Source organism: Eurypyga helias, unplaced genomic scaffold (assembly GCF_000690775.1).
Source record: "Eurypyga helias isolate BGI_N326 unplaced genomic scaffold, ASM69077v1 scaffold42502, whole genome shotgun sequence".
Lineage (NCBI taxonomy): Eukaryota > Metazoa > Chordata > Aves > Eurypygiformes > Eurypygidae > Eurypyga > Eurypyga helias.
In genome coordinates, this window is record NW_010238658.1 from 652 (window position 1) to 17,619 (window position 16,968).

Consider the following 16,968-nt stretch of genomic DNA (forward strand, 5'->3'; position numbering starts at 1 on the left):
TGGAGCAGCTACATTCATTCTTTAAAAAAAAAAAAAAAAAAAAAAAGAAAAGAAGTAGTAGGTAAATGTCAGAATTAAAAAAGGAATGGCAAACCAGACTGGAGCTGAGGAGGAGGTGAAATAAAACAAAATAAAAAATGCATATATAAATCTATGAGAATTAATTCCAATCTTAAACCATACCAGTCCTAAATCCAGAGGTTTCAACACAGCCCAGTCAGGTGACCCATGGGATCTACCCAATTTCCTCCAGGTCATCCAGTGTGGAGACAACCAGCCCTAACAGCTTTTGCGTGCCGCGGCAGGGGGCACCCGGCACCCAGATAGTGCCCCTCCATGCCCAGGCACCCCAGGCCCCTCTGCCTCCATCACCGAAGGGCATTGCCAGGGCCCAGCCAGGCTCCTGTGCCACACGGACCCAGCCTGGGTGTGCAGAATGTGTGGCAACACTGCTGAACTGCGATGCTTGTAACGGGATTAACAACCCATTAACTTCGTTAAGAAACGTAATCCAGTTAGCCAAGAGCTCTTCAACACGTGGAGCTGGCTGCAGCTCACCCTCTCTACCAGGACAGAGCTGAGCCCACCAAGCCCAGCTGGAGAAACCATCCCAAGGCTTTTTGTAGGTGCTTTTCCTCCATATCCACCCTGGCTGCTTTGCCCTGACAGCCCTCCTCCTCATTTGCAGCCTATTTAATTAACAGGGAATTAACAACCAGAGCATACCCTGGCTCTCTGTTACGTCTTTTCCTGGCTGAGGTCTGTACTTTCAGAGATACTCGTGGACAGGAGAGCCAAGCATCCCTCTGGGCTCCTGCTTTGAGGGTTTGAACACTCATATTTTTAATTCCCTCTGTCATTCCCTGATCATCCCTGCAAGCTCTCCTCCTGTCCGAGTGAGTCCTCCTGGGAGCTGGTGGGCCAGAGCCCTGTTCCAGATGAGGACTCAGCAGGGCTTTAGGCAATGGTATTTATATCCCCCTCTGCTGAGTCAAAATCTCATTCAATACATCCTAGGAATATATTTGCCCTTTTCAGATCCTCATCATAACGATGACTCACAGGATAAATTTTTGATACCAACATATTAAAAGAGGGGAAGAAAAAAAAAAAGAAAAGAAAATAGAAAGTTCCTTTGGCTGCTTTGTGACTGTTTGGTTTAAAAAAAAAAAGTCAGCCAACACATCAAGATAGAGGATCTCCCGCTATTCTCCAATTTGTATCTACAGAATTCAAGTTTGCTGCGACAGCGTGGCTTGTTCCAGACAGCTCTGCCAACAACCAAACCCACCCTCTCAAACAGCCATTCCCAGCACTGCCGAAACAAACGTACGTTTCCCAGTGCCCGAGAAGCTGGATGGATGCAGACAGGCCAGCACAGCCCCAAAAGCCTTGCCACGACAGTCAACCACCTCGAACTCTTCTGCGTGCCCCAGGCTGGCCAGCCTCACGTACGGAAGACATAGTTCAAACTGCCCTGTTGTACCGTACAGGTATTTCTATCTGTCATTCCTGGTTTGGCATCCTTCCTGAAAACGTGCCTCTCTAACACGGTCGAGAGCAGACACGGGTGTACGAGCAGGTAACCAGTCAGAGTAAGATGCTCCTAGACCCAGTAAGAGGGGTCCCTCCCTTCACTCTCCTGGGCTTTGGATAATGCTAAGCTACAGCCACACCATCTTTGATGGGCAGGTGCCAGAGTCCCCAGGAGCACTGCGTGTTCCCGAGGCTGCCTGTGGGTCTCGCTGGCAACCCGCACACTACCCTGCACAAATCATCAGCAAGCCTTGGAGATCCTGTCTGAGCCTGCTGGCAGCTTCCCAACCACCTCCTTGTCATATTAATGACAGACTAATGGTCTAATTGGGCTGAGGCCTGCACAGTCTTTCCAGTCCCTTGACGTAATGACTAAAAGCACTTTCCTGCAAGATTCTTCTCCCCTTTTTTCATCTAGTAAGGATAAAGTGAATCTCAAGTGTACCTGAAGAGCCTTTGTAACTGCAGCAAACCAGCTGAGATTTTATGCACCCTAACAAAGAAAGAGTATACCTACCACTCCTCTAACTGGGCTGGGATTTATCAATATATGGATAACATAAATCGAGTTTATGAGAAGCAGAATTCTCCAAGGGTACTCTCAGCAGATTTCAGAAAAACAGTTTTGAGTAGCTGTAGCTTTACAAGGAGGAAGAGAATTACTCCTAAAGGAGGTGACACATGAACATACAAATGTCTTCCCTCTTCTTTTTTTCCAGTAGTCAGACAGCAACATTGCTCATCTCTTACTCAGAACAACCTTCTCTGCAAGTAGAAAGATCACATGCCCTAGAGACAGGTTAAATATTCTGTGTTCAAGAAGAAAGACATTTAAAAACATCAGAAAGTGTGTATTATCTCCTCGCCAGCTGTTGGAGCATGAGAAACTATGTTTAGCTCTTAGTCTCAGACCCAGAGATAAAGCATTTCCCACAGTTGGCCAGTCACATGATCCCTGGTCCTATTCCACCTGCACACACCCCAGTGTGAATGAAAAGCAAGTCTCTACCCAGCACAACTGCATACACAGCCTGAAGGGCATTTCCACAAGGACACCTGCTGAAAATGGAATAATCAAGCCCTTTGATGCAGGAAAAAAATATCCCAGTTATTATCAGGTTGATCTTGTAGCACAAACTTTCTCCTCCTCAGCGATGGAACAGAGGGCTTTTTGTCAGTGCCTGGTATCTGCACACAGCCAAGCATGCCGCCTGTGCCGCATGCTAACTCCTGGCCTCCAGAAGCTAAATGTAAGCTTTCAGTTTGCTTTCCCCAAACCCTTCTCTACAGATTACAGCTGTGAAAAAGAGCTAATTGGTACTTCTGTGAAACACTATCTTCTCCTGTACTCCCTGTTCACATTTGCTTGACACTAGCCCATTTCCAAGTATCTTCCAGTACCAAGACCAGAAATGGGAAAGACATTGATTTGGGATCACAGTACACCACACTGGCAGTAACACACAAAAAATAAAGATGACCATGCAGAGATATCTGAAAAGCCCATTTATGATAAACAGAGCCATTTGCCTTTACATCAAGCCCACATCAGAAGTGGCCTCTAGAATTTTTGCAAAGGCATCACCACCGTGAAGTGGAATAAGGCCCAAGGGACAGTGACTGCGCCACAACCTCCTGGAAAGGAACCAAAGAGCGGTGTTGCTCGGGCAGCGCTGGGGCTGGGAGCTCAGGTCTCCCAGTTCACAGGGCTGAGAGGATCAGAGAGACTGTCACAGTTTGAAAACAGGCATTTTAATCACTGCATCAAGCAACAGTGCTGCTTTCTGCATTCTCAGTGTAACCTGCACAGAGCTGTAATGCGAGCAAATAACAGGTCCTAGGGTACCCGTCTAAATGACTAAAGGCAGAGCTATTGATTATCTATAAGCAAAGTATCATGGGAGTCTCCCTTTTGAAAGTTGATGCATTTTAGAAAGCACAAAAGCAAGTGTCCCCCAAAAGACCTATCCTTCAGCCATTGTAAATATTTTTTAAAATGTTAATATTTCCACTGCATCACATATTTCTCAAGCTTAAGGTCCAAATGGGAGATGAAATTCTAAAATAGAAAAAGTACTAAAAGCTTGGGAAACACGACTTTAAACAACTTTTTATTTAAACAGTTCAGTCCAGAATCGGTTTCTTACAAAACAAGAGCAAATCTCTGCACGTCACCCTCTCCTCACTGATCTGCGGAAATCAGTCTCAAGTCTTAAAGAAAACACACACACACACACTCTTCCTGAGCAGCCAGGCTTAACCCCTGGCACTCAGCACAAGCTTCACCCTCTACTACCACAAGAAGCATGTGCCATGGAGCAGGTCCTAAGATTCAGCAGATAAGGCCAGAGATCAGTGTGCTCAGGCAGACACATGCCTAACAGGCAACACACACCTCCTAGCAGACAGTTCTTCTGCTTAATTTCAAGGTGCTGACTGCTCTGCACAGACAGAAATCTGGGGCTCTCCCTCCTCTCCTCCACAAAACAAGATCTGTTTGGATCTTTTCTCCTCACTGCCAAACTGCACAGCAGAGAGCCAGTTTGTGAGTGACCCAAGTAAGGGCCAGATTTTGCCAGTGAACTGACTCCTGTGAATACAGGCTAAAATTCTTGGAGATGGAAGACTGAACGTTAAAAGCACTCTGCAGCTGCTGAGAAGTTAGTTTTCAGTTCTGCCTTGTGCACAGACAACCATTATCTACTTTTTAAACAAAAAAAACTGTGGACCCTGACGTCCTGAAACAAAGCAGCATGCCACTTGGCCGTGGCCGTTCCATCATCAGCAAAACCAGGACTACAAAACCTGCAGGCTGCCAGGTTTGCTCTGCTTGTCTGTCACACTCTCAGATGGCTTTCTCATCCTTTGAGATGAAATGTAATAGAGATACAGAAAACTTGGAGTCTTTTATTTTTGAAAATTCAAAAAATACTTGATTGCTTTTGGTTTTTTTCTTTTTTAATTAAAAATAAAAACCTCCACTGTCTCTTTCGCTGTCACCATTACACTTTAAAAAACTCCTCCGTACGCCGCTTTCTGGGGGGACTCACTGAACATGTCTCTCCTTCTGTATCTTGCAAGGTGCTGCCAGAGTCGAACTTGTAGCAAGCATCAGCTGCCTCCAAAAGCAAAGCTTCATCAGTGTCATCTCTGCTCTCAGAGAAGGTCCTCTGGAAGAGGTCATAGATGGTCTTCTGTTTTGGATCTGACTGAGAGATCAGAACAGAAAGAATCTGCATACACCTTGTCATATAAAAACCAAGTGAGCAACAGTCAGAGGGTGCTCCCCCGAGACAGAGCACACACGTGTATATGTATCATATGATATGCATAGCACACATACAGATAAACATATAATAAGCATATAAATATATCTCAGAGACATATTTATGCTATGGAGGCCATCACAGCTCCTTGCGTATAGTAGGTTTGGGAACTCTCTTTGGAGAGTCCAAGTCAAGATTACGGACCCTGGGAGGAGTTGTAGAATCTGGTCCGTGGCATTAAAGGCAGAGCAGGTGCAAGGTCAGCCTGCCAATCACCACGAACACAAGCCAAAGTCCATTCAGCCTCTCACAGGGACCATCAATATCCTTTCAGGTCAATTACCTTAGGGCAGTAATTAGCGGATTCAGCTGTTTTGGAGAAATTAGTTTCTGAAAGACCAGCTTCCCCCAGCACTTTAATTTTCTCTTGAATCATTGGCCTAGGAAAGATGAACAGATATTACTGAAAGGAAGAAAATACCATGCAAGGACACTGTGCCATTTACTATGTTTAGATGAAAAAAAGGTAACGGGTATAAAGACAGCTTTTGTACCAAAACTTGTTCGTCCCTTAACCTGTTTATGATGACTGTATGCTGTCTTAGCTATCATTCGATACATTTTAAGTAAGTATCAATCCAATTTAAATAAGTAACAAAGAAGAGGATTTCAGGTTATAAATATTTGGAGAACACACATATCCAATAGGGAAACTAGTTGACTGAGGGAACACCAAAGGTATGAAGTCAGAAGAAGATGCAGCTAAAGGGAGTCCCAGCAGCCCATGTCCGGTCTCCAAGGTAAGCAGTGGCAATCCCCATCAAACAAATCAGCGTTTCCAGTGTATCTCCTGATGCACTGCAGGAGGAAGAATCTATCACTGGTCTAAGAGGCTGAGAGGTCCAAACCACGTCTGCAGACTGGACACTTGGAAAGAAGCAAAGGCCACAGCACAATTAATGCGTTTACCGAATAGCCTTTCCTTGTTCTTTTTCTTGCCTTTAAAAAGGATGGCACTGCCCTTCTTTGAAGAGCCATATTTCCTTCCCATTAAGCATTCATGACTGCATGGACAGCATTTCACAAATAAAGGCAGAATTACTGTCATTAACTTCCCATGAAACGTGGGCGATGCATCAGTTTCCAGATCCCCGCATTGTAGGGTTGTAATTATTTGCCATCATGATATTCTGGGAACAGCACAAGTTCACTTAGTTCACTTGTTCCTTTAAACAAGGTAATAAAGATGTAATTTTGGACTCTAAATGAACCAGCTGGTGGATAATTTCTTTTTATCATTTGCAGGTCAGTTCCCTTGCAGCACTAAGGATTCCTCAGATCCTCCCCTTCCCCAGCCCCAAGGACCAGTGTCCACTGACAGCTCTCACTGCAGCCAAAAAAGCTCAGGTCACAACTCTCCAGAGGAGGGTCAGCAGCACTTTTTTAATGCATCTGAAGGGTTCACTGCAGAGCAAGAGGAAAGCAACAGTGCAGTCCTCCTCCACAGCTCCCTGTCCAAGCACTCAGCAGCCGTATTGCTCCTTAGACCTGATCCACAATACACGAAATCATCGCCAGCGTCTGCTGACTTTGCTTGAAAGGACTCGGCACTTTACAGCAGCCCAGCACATAACGGGCCTTATCTAAGACAATTCCTTCTCCTTATACAGAGACTGAGAAGTTTTTAGATGCAACAACTCCCCCAGAATTTCCCTCAACAGCCTTTCTTTGTCAGATAACTACTTTCATTCCTCCTGCTTGTTGTCCACTTATGTCCGCTATGGCCAGGCCGTGACACCAGCTCACAGCAGCCCTGACTGGCACTTACTGCTCCTCTCCTAACAGGCTGTGGAAATCAGCACTAACATTAAACACCTTACATCACATGCGTAACAAACAGTGAAAACAGGAAGCAGGAGAAGCAAAGTGTCTTTCTTGCTTCTTACCATAAGTAGTCATCTGCTGTGCCTTTAGCCACCAGGTAGTGAATATTGACGGAGCTGGTCTGTCCAATTCGATGTGCCCGATCTTCTGCTTGGATCAAAATCTTTATGTAAAAACATGACAAAGAAAACCAAGTGAGCGCTGAAACATCTAAGAAATAGCGTAAGCACCAAAGAACAGGGAGATCTTGTTCTTGTGCTTAGTGACTATTTCTTATCTGGGTCCAGTTAACACCTGCACCCTCAAACACAAACTAAGCCACAAAGTCATCTGGTGCACTGGGTTCCCAAAAGGCACTGAGCATTTTTCAGAAGTAGAGGGTCAACACTGACAATGGACCCTTTCAGGTTGTGGCTGGGCAAGCTGTGGAGAGCTCTGTCAAGTTAAGAAACAGGAGCATGTTTCCCTTTCACGCCATATTTTCCAGCCAGCAAGCTGTGTAGCCACCCTCACTGACTCTAGTCCTGGCACCTGGAGGTGCGCAGACAAGAAGCCATCAGAGAAATTAGAACCCTGCAGAATGTCCCCTGCCCATTACATCTCCTCCTAAGCGCCAATGTCTCTGCTCTCCATGGGGCATCCAACCCCTGTCCCCTCCAGGGCACATACCCCTGGATTCCAGAAGAGCTCTGCAAACACCACCAGGTCGGCAGCAGACAACGTCAGGCCCATGTTTGCGGCAGTGAGGGACAGGACAGCCACAACCTGCTTCTCTGAGAACTGGAACTTGTGGCACAGAGACTGCCGCTCTGCTGAAGGCGTGGAGCCATCAATGCGAATGTATTCAACATGCTGTGAAGAGGGAGAAAATGTTTTTTAGAGGCCTTGTGTCCCCTTTCCCATATCCTCCTTACATGTTTTAGTAGATTCTGTTTCCCTTCCCCATGGCAGAACCAGGAAAGTAAAAAGGTAACAGTTTTATTTTGAAGACCTTTCCTCATCGTTAAGGCAGAGGCACTGTAGCTCAGCAGGTAAAGTACCCCCGCTCTGCTCACAATGCACGACTTGCTCTTATGTCCGTTGCTCTCCCACCAGTCCTGAGCAACAGAAGGACAGCAACAACCTGAGAGCTCAGGTACAGTGGAAAGGCAATTGGTTTAATACGAAGCTGAACACTGTCTGTGTGCTGATGCTACAGCTACTACAGCCTCCCCAGCCTCCTTAAATCGTCCCGATTGTGAGGGAGAAGATGGGATCACACACATCTCAGTGGTAGGCTCAGGAGACGTGACAGGCTTGGGTGATGCAGGGCCATAACTCTTCAGCGTTCAACCTCCTTGCTCTACTGGAGGATGCTGTCACCGAGGCAAAGTCACCACTGCCACCATGGTTCATACTTTGGAATGTTAATATTAATAATACTAACTTAAACTATTCTTCACACTGCCCCAGCACAACCCAGAGCGCTTTGGGGGCATCCATGGAAGTCTCACATGAGTAATTAGCCAAGCACTTTTGAAGTCAGAGAGATGATTGGCAGGTCTATCAAGTCTCCCTACAGTATCCCCGTTCAAAAACGTAAGAGCATCACAGAGATAAAGAAAGGCAGCCATAGCTGCACTTGGGTTGCTACATTCTCCTGCTCTGAGGAAAGCCTGAAGGCCAAAGTAGAGATGGCCATGCAAGGTAACACTCCTCCAAGAATTCACAGACAGGGCAGACAATGGAGTTTAAAGAACGTTAAATACAACAAAAACCATTCAGCTAATACAGAGTGCATCCTGTGAGGGCTTCACCTCGACAACTCAGTTTCCTCAGTGCACACTGAGAAGTAGAAACCATCTCTGCCACTAACCCAGCAAAACCAGCTGGCCAGCCATAACTCCGGGGAGCTCTTAAACAGCTTTGAAGCTGGAACAGTGATAAAGCTAAGATGACTCAGTCAATTACTTACTTTCTTCTCCAGCTCTGCAACTATTGCATCCAGCACTATCTTGTGATGAGCAAACACCAGGAATTTATCATTCCCACGTTCCAGTAACTCCAAGATATATTCTCTACACGAAAGAGAAAGAAACCCCTAAACTATAAATTATGTGCTGAGATAATACAGGCTTTGTTCACAACAAATTTTATAAAGATACTGCTCATCCATACACAGAAATTAGGAAACAGGCTAGCATAAAAATGCTGCAGTAAAATGCAAGTAGCAAGTCAAGCCTCCTACAGATTAAAAAAGATATTGCAGGAAAATCCACTCGTTTTCTTCACCCCAGCTGGAGAGTTGCTACATTTATATCGTGTATCTATCAATTTATTATATCCTACTTGAAACATGACATCCCAGACCAATCTCATTCACCCTTCTGCATTTCTAACTTCTGCACAGTCACAACACCCTGAGCTAATCTGTATGCCATTATCCTTTCTATGCATACTCAGGATTGTTTTTATTTTAGAAGAAAAGGTCTCTAAATGCATGCATCAGAGTATCCTAAAAGTAGCTTTTCTTGCAAGGGTTCACACTGGCAATTTACTGCAGCTTAACAATCTAACTACATCAACTCTTTCTAGGAATTATCCGTATGCATACAGGCTAATGACCAATGAAAGGTAACAAGATTCCTTTTAAAGGCAGTTAAACAGTGTAAATTAAATGAAAACATCTGCCTTTTGCCATGGACTAATAGCTGAGCTACCGAACCCATTTCTATGTAGTAACCTGTGAAACAATCAGGTCAACTGGAGCCTGAAAAACACCTAAAATTTGTACCTAAGTATAGCAACAGCTATCAGAAGAGATGATACAAATGTCATCTTTTGTTTGGAATAGCAATGTTGTTGCGAAGATCAGGAATACCTTTTTCTTTGCTAAATACAACACAGCTTAGGTCAGCAGCAACTGCCAGAAAACACCAAGCGGGATTTTCAGCGCTATATTAAGAGATTATCAGTGCTTTGCAGACAGCTCCCAGGGCTCTGTGATGTTCAGTTTCCCAATATGTGACAATATCATTTAACAAAGAAATCTGGGAGGAAGGGGGATCACTAGAATTTAAAGCAAAACATATGTCAAAGTGAACATTCAGCGTAGCAAGCGGAGGCCAACACGTTACATTTACTTTCTATCTCATTCCTATATTGCATTTAACAAATGGCTAGTCGTTTCAATGGAAGCAATGGAAGACAGTGTCATCAAGGGGGGTGTCAGCATGGGAAGTGCTGATGATCACAGGACAGCATCATTAGCTAGATGGTACTGTACATGAGCAGCTTATAAGAAGTGGTATTTTAAATGATACTAAGCCCTGAGAAAAAAAAAAAACAAAACACCAGACTAGTTCTAGTTCCTACCAGGGAGTCAAGTAAACAGCACTTTATGGCTTTATATTCAGTTCACGCTTGCAACTGAATATAAAAGGAAGAAAGTCTTCTAACTGTTCACTAACATAAAAGGAAGAAACTCTTCTACAGAAATGAGTGCTGAGACCCTGGAGTGCAGTTCTGTGCCAAACAGGCAGATTCTGCATCAAGGTCTGAGACTGTGAAGTCACACAGCGCACATCAGCTGGTCCTTACATTCAGAGGGCTGTGGAAAAGTAAACTGTTTTCATGTTATTAGCATACTATTTAATAAAAAGTCATGCCATACGACCTACAGCAATTCCTTTGCAATCCCAGCAAAAGGCTAAGGATGAAAGGGCATGGAAAGTCACAGAAGGAAATCATTCCTAGGGAAGATAAGAGCTAAAAGCGCACCTATGATAGAAAACTCACTACTGAGGTCCCACGTGAGCTCTGTGGAAGAGCCAAGAACTTCAGTAGGAGCTGTGACATCCTTAGAGCATCCTACAATGAAAGCTCAGTCCATCTCATAAGCTTTTTGGCTCAGGGTTCCTGCTGCAGCAGGACTGCAGCATTTGTTTTCTCAAATTCTGTTGCTGCTTTTAGTTTCATTACTCCCCTGCTCCTTAAACTGAAATAGGGTCCAGACCAGGGAACTTGATCCAAATCCCAAACACCAAGTGATTTTAGATGGTTCAAATGACAGTTTAGATCCATATCTGGAATGAAATCAGAAGACTTATTCAGTCTAGGAACTCTGAGAGAAGAAAATGCTTAGCGCACTGTAATTAAAATCAATTTTTTCTAAGCAGGCTTGAGGCTATGCTTCATGTCGCTGCACTGTTATCTCTAAGGCACCATTTTCCTGTTCTCAGCGGAAAAACGCGTTTTACTAGGCAAGAATGAAACAACAACATGCAGCTTACACAACTGAATGGATTTTAGCTTCTGCCGTTCTGCTGTAGAAGAGGAGAAGAGCTTCCTTCTCTTGTTGTTTCTGTAGAGAGAAAGATAAATGAGAGTCTCAGAAATGCCTTTTCTCCTCCCTGTTTACAGATCTGAGATGTCTGAGGCTGCCAATAAAAACTTTGCTAGGAAAAAAATCAGCCTAAAAATGAACTACAAAAGGGGACTGCAGAGGGAAGTCTGCTACTAGCCACTGGGTATGGCAGATACTCACACACTCCTATTTCTGACACCTCCCCTCCTACTCATCTCCTACAAGTTGGATGACAGGCATACTACAAATGTAGTTTTAGTCGTGTAAGTGTTTCCTAACTAAAATGGCAAGGAAAAACTCGTAAGTTGCTGCAGAACTGCATTAGCAATCCAGGAGCTTAGAACACGCGTTTGCTATCCATGCAGGAAAAACATACAAAAAAAGGCAAAAATACACTCTTCACTTTTTTTGTCTGCTGCTACTGCCGTGTTCACAACGCAGCTCCAACAAGGCTGTGTTCATAGGGTAAATGGGTCTACAAGGCAAGTCAGAAGAGTCAGTCCAGAGGCAGGAGGTACGAAAGACAATTAAGAAAGGACTAACGAGAATCAAAAAAAAAAAGAGAGGAAACGGTACTTCACACAAACAGACAAAGTAGACCACAGAATTCAAAAGGAAAAAAAGCTGAGCTGTTTTGATTGCGTTATAAACTGTGCCTTCAACAGCCTTCCACTGCGCCCTCATACGAGGTGTGGCTCTGACCTTCCCTGGAACTCAGAGGTACTGTTTATCCACTGATGTTTTTAAATTAAGGTACCTGAAGTACCCGTGGCTCGTCATGAAAATCGTTTCTGACTTACACTTTCATATCCTTTGGCCATCTTCTTTGCTTCAGCTGCCAAGACAGCTTTGGCCTTTGCACTCATGTTTTCAGGAGCCACCACAACCATTTTGCGTTGCTTTGCTGGAAGCTGGGAAAGCACATCTGATTTCAGACGTCGGATCATGATGGACTCTTCCAGCAAAATTTTCAGTTCGGTTAAGTTGGATGATCGGGAGTAGTCCCAACCCCACGGCATCTGGGAAAGATCAAAGCGGTTAGCGGTGTCAAACTTCGAATTCTAAGACTGACTCTTCTGGTCTGCAGGCGATCCAAGAGCACAATAAACTTCCAGGCAAACCGGACAAGACAAGAACTTAATGGTCAGTCTGAAGACAGATTTGACAAATATGGCAAAAATATAGAAGCATACAAACTAATCCACCCAACGTGAGAAGGTTACTTATAAATTTCCCTTTTTCCTGTCTACAAGTGCTCCAGGAGGTGCAGGGAAGAAGACTCCACAGAATGGTAGGGATCCCTACCACAGCACCATGCCCCAGTAGTCATCCTCACACAGCCATTTCTGCTCTCCTCTTGCAGCTTCGAGCAGTCCAACAGAACTCTCTGCAGTTCTGTGCGCACACATTTACCTCAGCTTTCAGCAGAGAGAGAGAGACACACACACACACACACAAATACCTTTTCTAACAGCATGAGGGCAAACATGTTTAATCCAAATGCCTTCACAGAGCTGTTACACTTGTCTGACAAACCTAGTAAATGCTAGGTCAAAATTGCCTGCTTTCCACTGTGACCCTTCTCTTGATCTGCTTCCTGACATAACCTGTTTCTGCCATTACCATGTTTGGCTCAGGCTCAAGCAAACCATAAATAAATTGTGGCCCGAAATACATCACTCCAAGCATTGTCTCTTTAAAGCATCATCACTTCAAAGCTCCTCTGAACAAACCATTCGTTTACTCCTCCTTGAAGCACTTGCCTCTGAACCTGCCCTATCCTCCAAGATCCTGTGTGCAGACAATATGCATCTGGTCAATTATCTCAGCACATCACTTCTACTACTAACCCCACAGCCTATCATTTGTTCTCCGGAAAGAACAACGAAGCTGACAAACAATGGCATCAAAATTGGTACGTCCCTCAAAAGAAACATCTTTAAAGAACTTTCTTTTGGACAGCAGACCAGTAAGGTTCTTATGCTGACTTAAAGGTTAAAGAGGTACCTTTCTTCTGAAGTTTCACAAATAAGCATATGAAATACAGCTACAGTAATACTGAAAACCAAGGGGTGTGTGTGGGAATCTTCTTCACAGCTCTAATTCCAAGCCTTACTGTCAGCGTCACCAAAAAAAGCCAAAAATACCATCTCTTAGAACAATCACCCAAAGTAACCCCTACATATGTAGACATACACCCTCCTGAACTGCACATAAAGGAGATGTGAGCAGCCTCAGCACCAACCCATTCTATCTGCTGCTCCACTCTCACTGCACCACATTAATTGCTAAAATAGATTTAACTTTAAAAATTCATATTTCTTTTATTTTCCTTCCCCAAGAGAAATGTGCTGCAACACAGAACTGGAAGTAAAATAGGAAAATGCTCCAAAGTATTCACTGCAAACTCCATCCTCCTGTAGAATGCATGAGACAAAATATAAATCATACCAGCCATGAGGTTAGTCACGTTACTGACTGTATTAAGGGATGGTGCTTTGACAGAACAGGGATGAGAACTTGGTACGAGACAGAAACAGGAGGAATCAAACAGCTCATAGGCATTTACGACCTCTCTGATATCTGAAAATGAGCATTCCTACTTTGAGTTGAGGCATAACAGGATAATCTGCGATTCTACTGCTGTTGCACTGATGTGAATTTTTCCAAGAGGTGTGTTGTCCTGGTACGGTCTGACTTCAGATTCTGGCACCTATGGCCACTGTTAAAACTCACTTGTCTTAATCCACTCCTGCATAATTATAGTACTATCTGATTATCTATAGTTGGTTCATTAAAGCAGGAAACAATTCAAAACCTAGATATAAAGCCAGTTTGGATCCTGTAGAGTGAAATGTTTGGCTCTGGCAACAGCACACCGGTACGCAGCTAGAGGTAATAAGCTCACCTGGATCTAAGCCAAGCCCTCAAAACACCAACATGGGTGTTACTGCTCTGCTTCCCTGAAACCAGGAGTGCAATGCAGACACATCCCTGAGGTCCGTGAAAAAGTGGCTCAGGTCCATCTGGGTTTATTAGCTTTAGACATGCTGCATGAAAGCTGACAGTGCTGAGCCCCAGTCCCTCTGCCCCATTCTGCACTTCTTCAGGCTCTGTGGACCCAGCAGAGCAGATGTACAGAACCAAGGACCCGGCCGGTGCTGCACGCAGCCTCACAGCCCTCTGCTCACACCGCTCAGTGGCTAAGCGGTGGGGATCAACACAGACGAGGCTGCTAAGCAAGGCCTGCCACGGGGCCTGGATGTTCTCCTCAGGCTACCTCATTCCACTCATGCAGCCCACTTTCCACTGCCACAACAAACAACTGATACGTATGTTTTGTGTCCACACAGCACAGTTCGTTTCAGAAGAGTAACATCATCATAACTGAGAGAACAAGGCCCAGACAGCCGATACACTACCTATAGTCATACTGAAAAGCACGGACAGGCAGTACTCCTACACTGTGTTCAGATTACTGTATTTATTTTATGGTGACTGCTGCTGGAACAATTTGCAAGCAAGGAAACATGCTAGTTGTGTGCTGCACCTAGCTAGTGATATAAAAGATGATTATTTTAGGAATTATTAAAATATAGTTCAGTACAACCTATTGTGGAAGAAAAAGAGAGAGAAAACAGAGGGACATTTATTGTGCCAAAATACGCATCTGGCTTTGATCCATAACATTCCAGAACAAATGCCTCCAACTGTGATTTTCTTACCAAAGTGTTACAGCATCTTATATGAGTCAGTAAACTTATCACAGTGTTAGCAGAAGCTGCCAAACTTAGGAATTCAGAGCATGTGCTCAGATAGAAATTATTTAATATTTGCCAACATCACCCAGCTTGAAAAATGAATTCACAGCATGTATTTTGGGAAACAGACTTGAGATATTTTGTAAATAAGCAGGTGACATTTCACTTACTGCATTTTTAAGAGTACAGATGCTGTGAGGTTGAATTACACAATGATAAACTTTTATATCTTTTCTAATCACATCTGCCAGATATTTGCAATTTTCTATTGTAAAATCTATTATCTTCAAATAGAAAGTAGTCAGGTTTTCATTTTAAGTCGAATGGTTCAGGTTTGTCAATTTTTATTTAATCTTATAATGCAATCAGATTTATTATTAATACCAAAACATTTTTACAAAGAACCTTTCATCCTTCAAAAGCCTTGCAAAATCTCTCTGTTTCTGTGCAATTCCTTCCCCACTCATAATGCTGCCACTTTCTGGACAGAAAGAACCTCTGTAAGTAATGACAGCAGAAGTACCAGAACAGTTCTTCAGAGAGGATGTAGCTGCTAAAACAATCTCAGGTTAGAACTGAAAAAAAGGAACAGGAGGGAACAACTACAGTCATCAAAACAACTTTTAATTTACTCATTGCTGAGCGGACCTATGGCAACCCAATATTCAGAAGCCCCATTTTCTCCTCTAATACTAACTACATCTCTTCATTTCCAGCAGCTCTGCTTCTTCCCTAAATAACCAAATTCTTCCTAGGTTCACTGTATTATTTACTAACACTAACTGTAGCAAAATGTCCCAGGTGAGCACTGAGACGACCAGTAACGTTCGACTGTCTAGTAGAGGTGGGTCAGAGAAACAAAATTGTGCCAGAAACCCTGCAGAGGTTTTGAAGGGAAGCAGATACAGACCCGTGACCTCTGTGCTGAGTTTCATTGCAGCTGAAAACTCATTTATGCAGAATATGCTGTTACAACCTGGATCACACAGAACAATTTTTTTATTTTACCCAATTCAACATCTTACCTGAGGTCCATATGCCTCATAATTGAAGCAACAACTTGTCATGCAGAACTTTACCCTCAAAGGGTTTATGAAACTCTAAGCCTGTTGACTCTCATAGTACAATTCAACTTTCCTTTTTACCGCAGAAAACCAACAAGATTAAACTGCATCTCTTCATTTCCCTCTAGGAAGCACCCTGGACACTGCTCAGACACAAATCTTTCCACAAAGACAACAAAGCTCAGCAAAAGATGCGTCCCTCTCCCTCCATATTATTCCTACTACGGATGGAGAAACAGAAAGTTTATCCCCTGCCAGGAAAGAAGTCCTTTGCGAACATGAATGCTGCCACCCTCCAGAACTCAAGCTCTGTATCCGTAATTCTGCATGCTAAGTGGCCTTGCTTTAATTAGCAGCCTCAGCATACAAGTACCAAAGCCAGCGAGTTGCACATCTATCCCGTGCATTTGGACACGTGTAGAACAGCACTGCGCTAGCTACAGAAGTAAGAGTGGGCATTCGGATCTAGGAAAAAGGGGACTTGAGACTGCAGTACGAATCTTCTTGATGGACACCTGGCATATGTTACCTATCCCAAACAGGGAACAGCAGACAAACACAAAAGCCCTACAAACAGCTGTAACAATTTTTATGGCATACACTGACAATGCTTAGGTTCTTCTGTACTGCAGTATGAATCTTCTTGATGGAAACCTGGCATATATTATTACCTATCCCAAACAGGGAACAGCAGGCAAACACAAAAGCCCTACAAACAGCTGTAACAATTTTTATGGCATACACTGACAATGCTTAGGTTCTTCTGTAAATATTTTTGAGCACTGAAATAAACTGCTGTTTGCAGAGTTCCAGTCTGCCACTTCCCCCATAGAAGTACCTTCCTGGCATCACAGTAGCGTAGCCCAAAGGAGTGGAACTGTGGGAAGAAGGCTGGCTGGACCGCTGCGATCTGCGTGTAGAGTTCTGCAGGCCGTGACATGGCAGGTGTTCCCGAAAGCAAGATCACTCTCCTGGCAGCCTGGGAAAGCAAAACGGAGCATGGTTATTATACAGTTCACAATATAAGCAGAACTTGCTAAGAAGTCATCTCCAACCCTGAAAGAAAATCCCAGAGCCCTTGTCCAAGCACCCTGAATGGAAGAGTACTTCCC

At 43.9% G+C, this 16,968-nt stretch overlaps 1 protein-coding gene across 1 annotated transcript in view; it reads right to left on the reverse strand.

Annotated features, from left to right (window-relative positions):
- Window positions 1-4,538: 4,538 nt before the first annotated feature.
- Window positions 4,539-16,968, reverse strand: part of SMARCAL1 (SWI/SNF related, matrix associated, actin dependent regulator of chromatin, subfamily a-like 1) — a 35,131-nt gene continuing 22,701 nt past the window's right edge. Inside the window, exons 9-16 of the mRNA XM_010147920.1 lie at window positions 16,695-16,835; window positions 11,832-12,050; window positions 10,958-11,028; window positions 8,641-8,743; window positions 7,356-7,538; window positions 6,749-6,849; window positions 5,146-5,242; window positions 4,539-4,745 (exon numbers count right to left, since the gene is read on the reverse strand). Coding sequence (XP_010146222.1) covers window positions 4,539-4,745; window positions 5,146-5,242; window positions 6,749-6,849; window positions 7,356-7,538; window positions 8,641-8,743; window positions 10,958-11,028; window positions 11,832-12,050; window positions 16,695-16,835 — 1,122 coding nt within the window. The remainder of the gene's footprint in view (window positions 4,746-5,145; window positions 5,243-6,748; window positions 6,850-7,355; window positions 7,539-8,640; window positions 8,744-10,957; window positions 11,029-11,831; window positions 12,051-16,694; window positions 16,836-16,968) is intronic.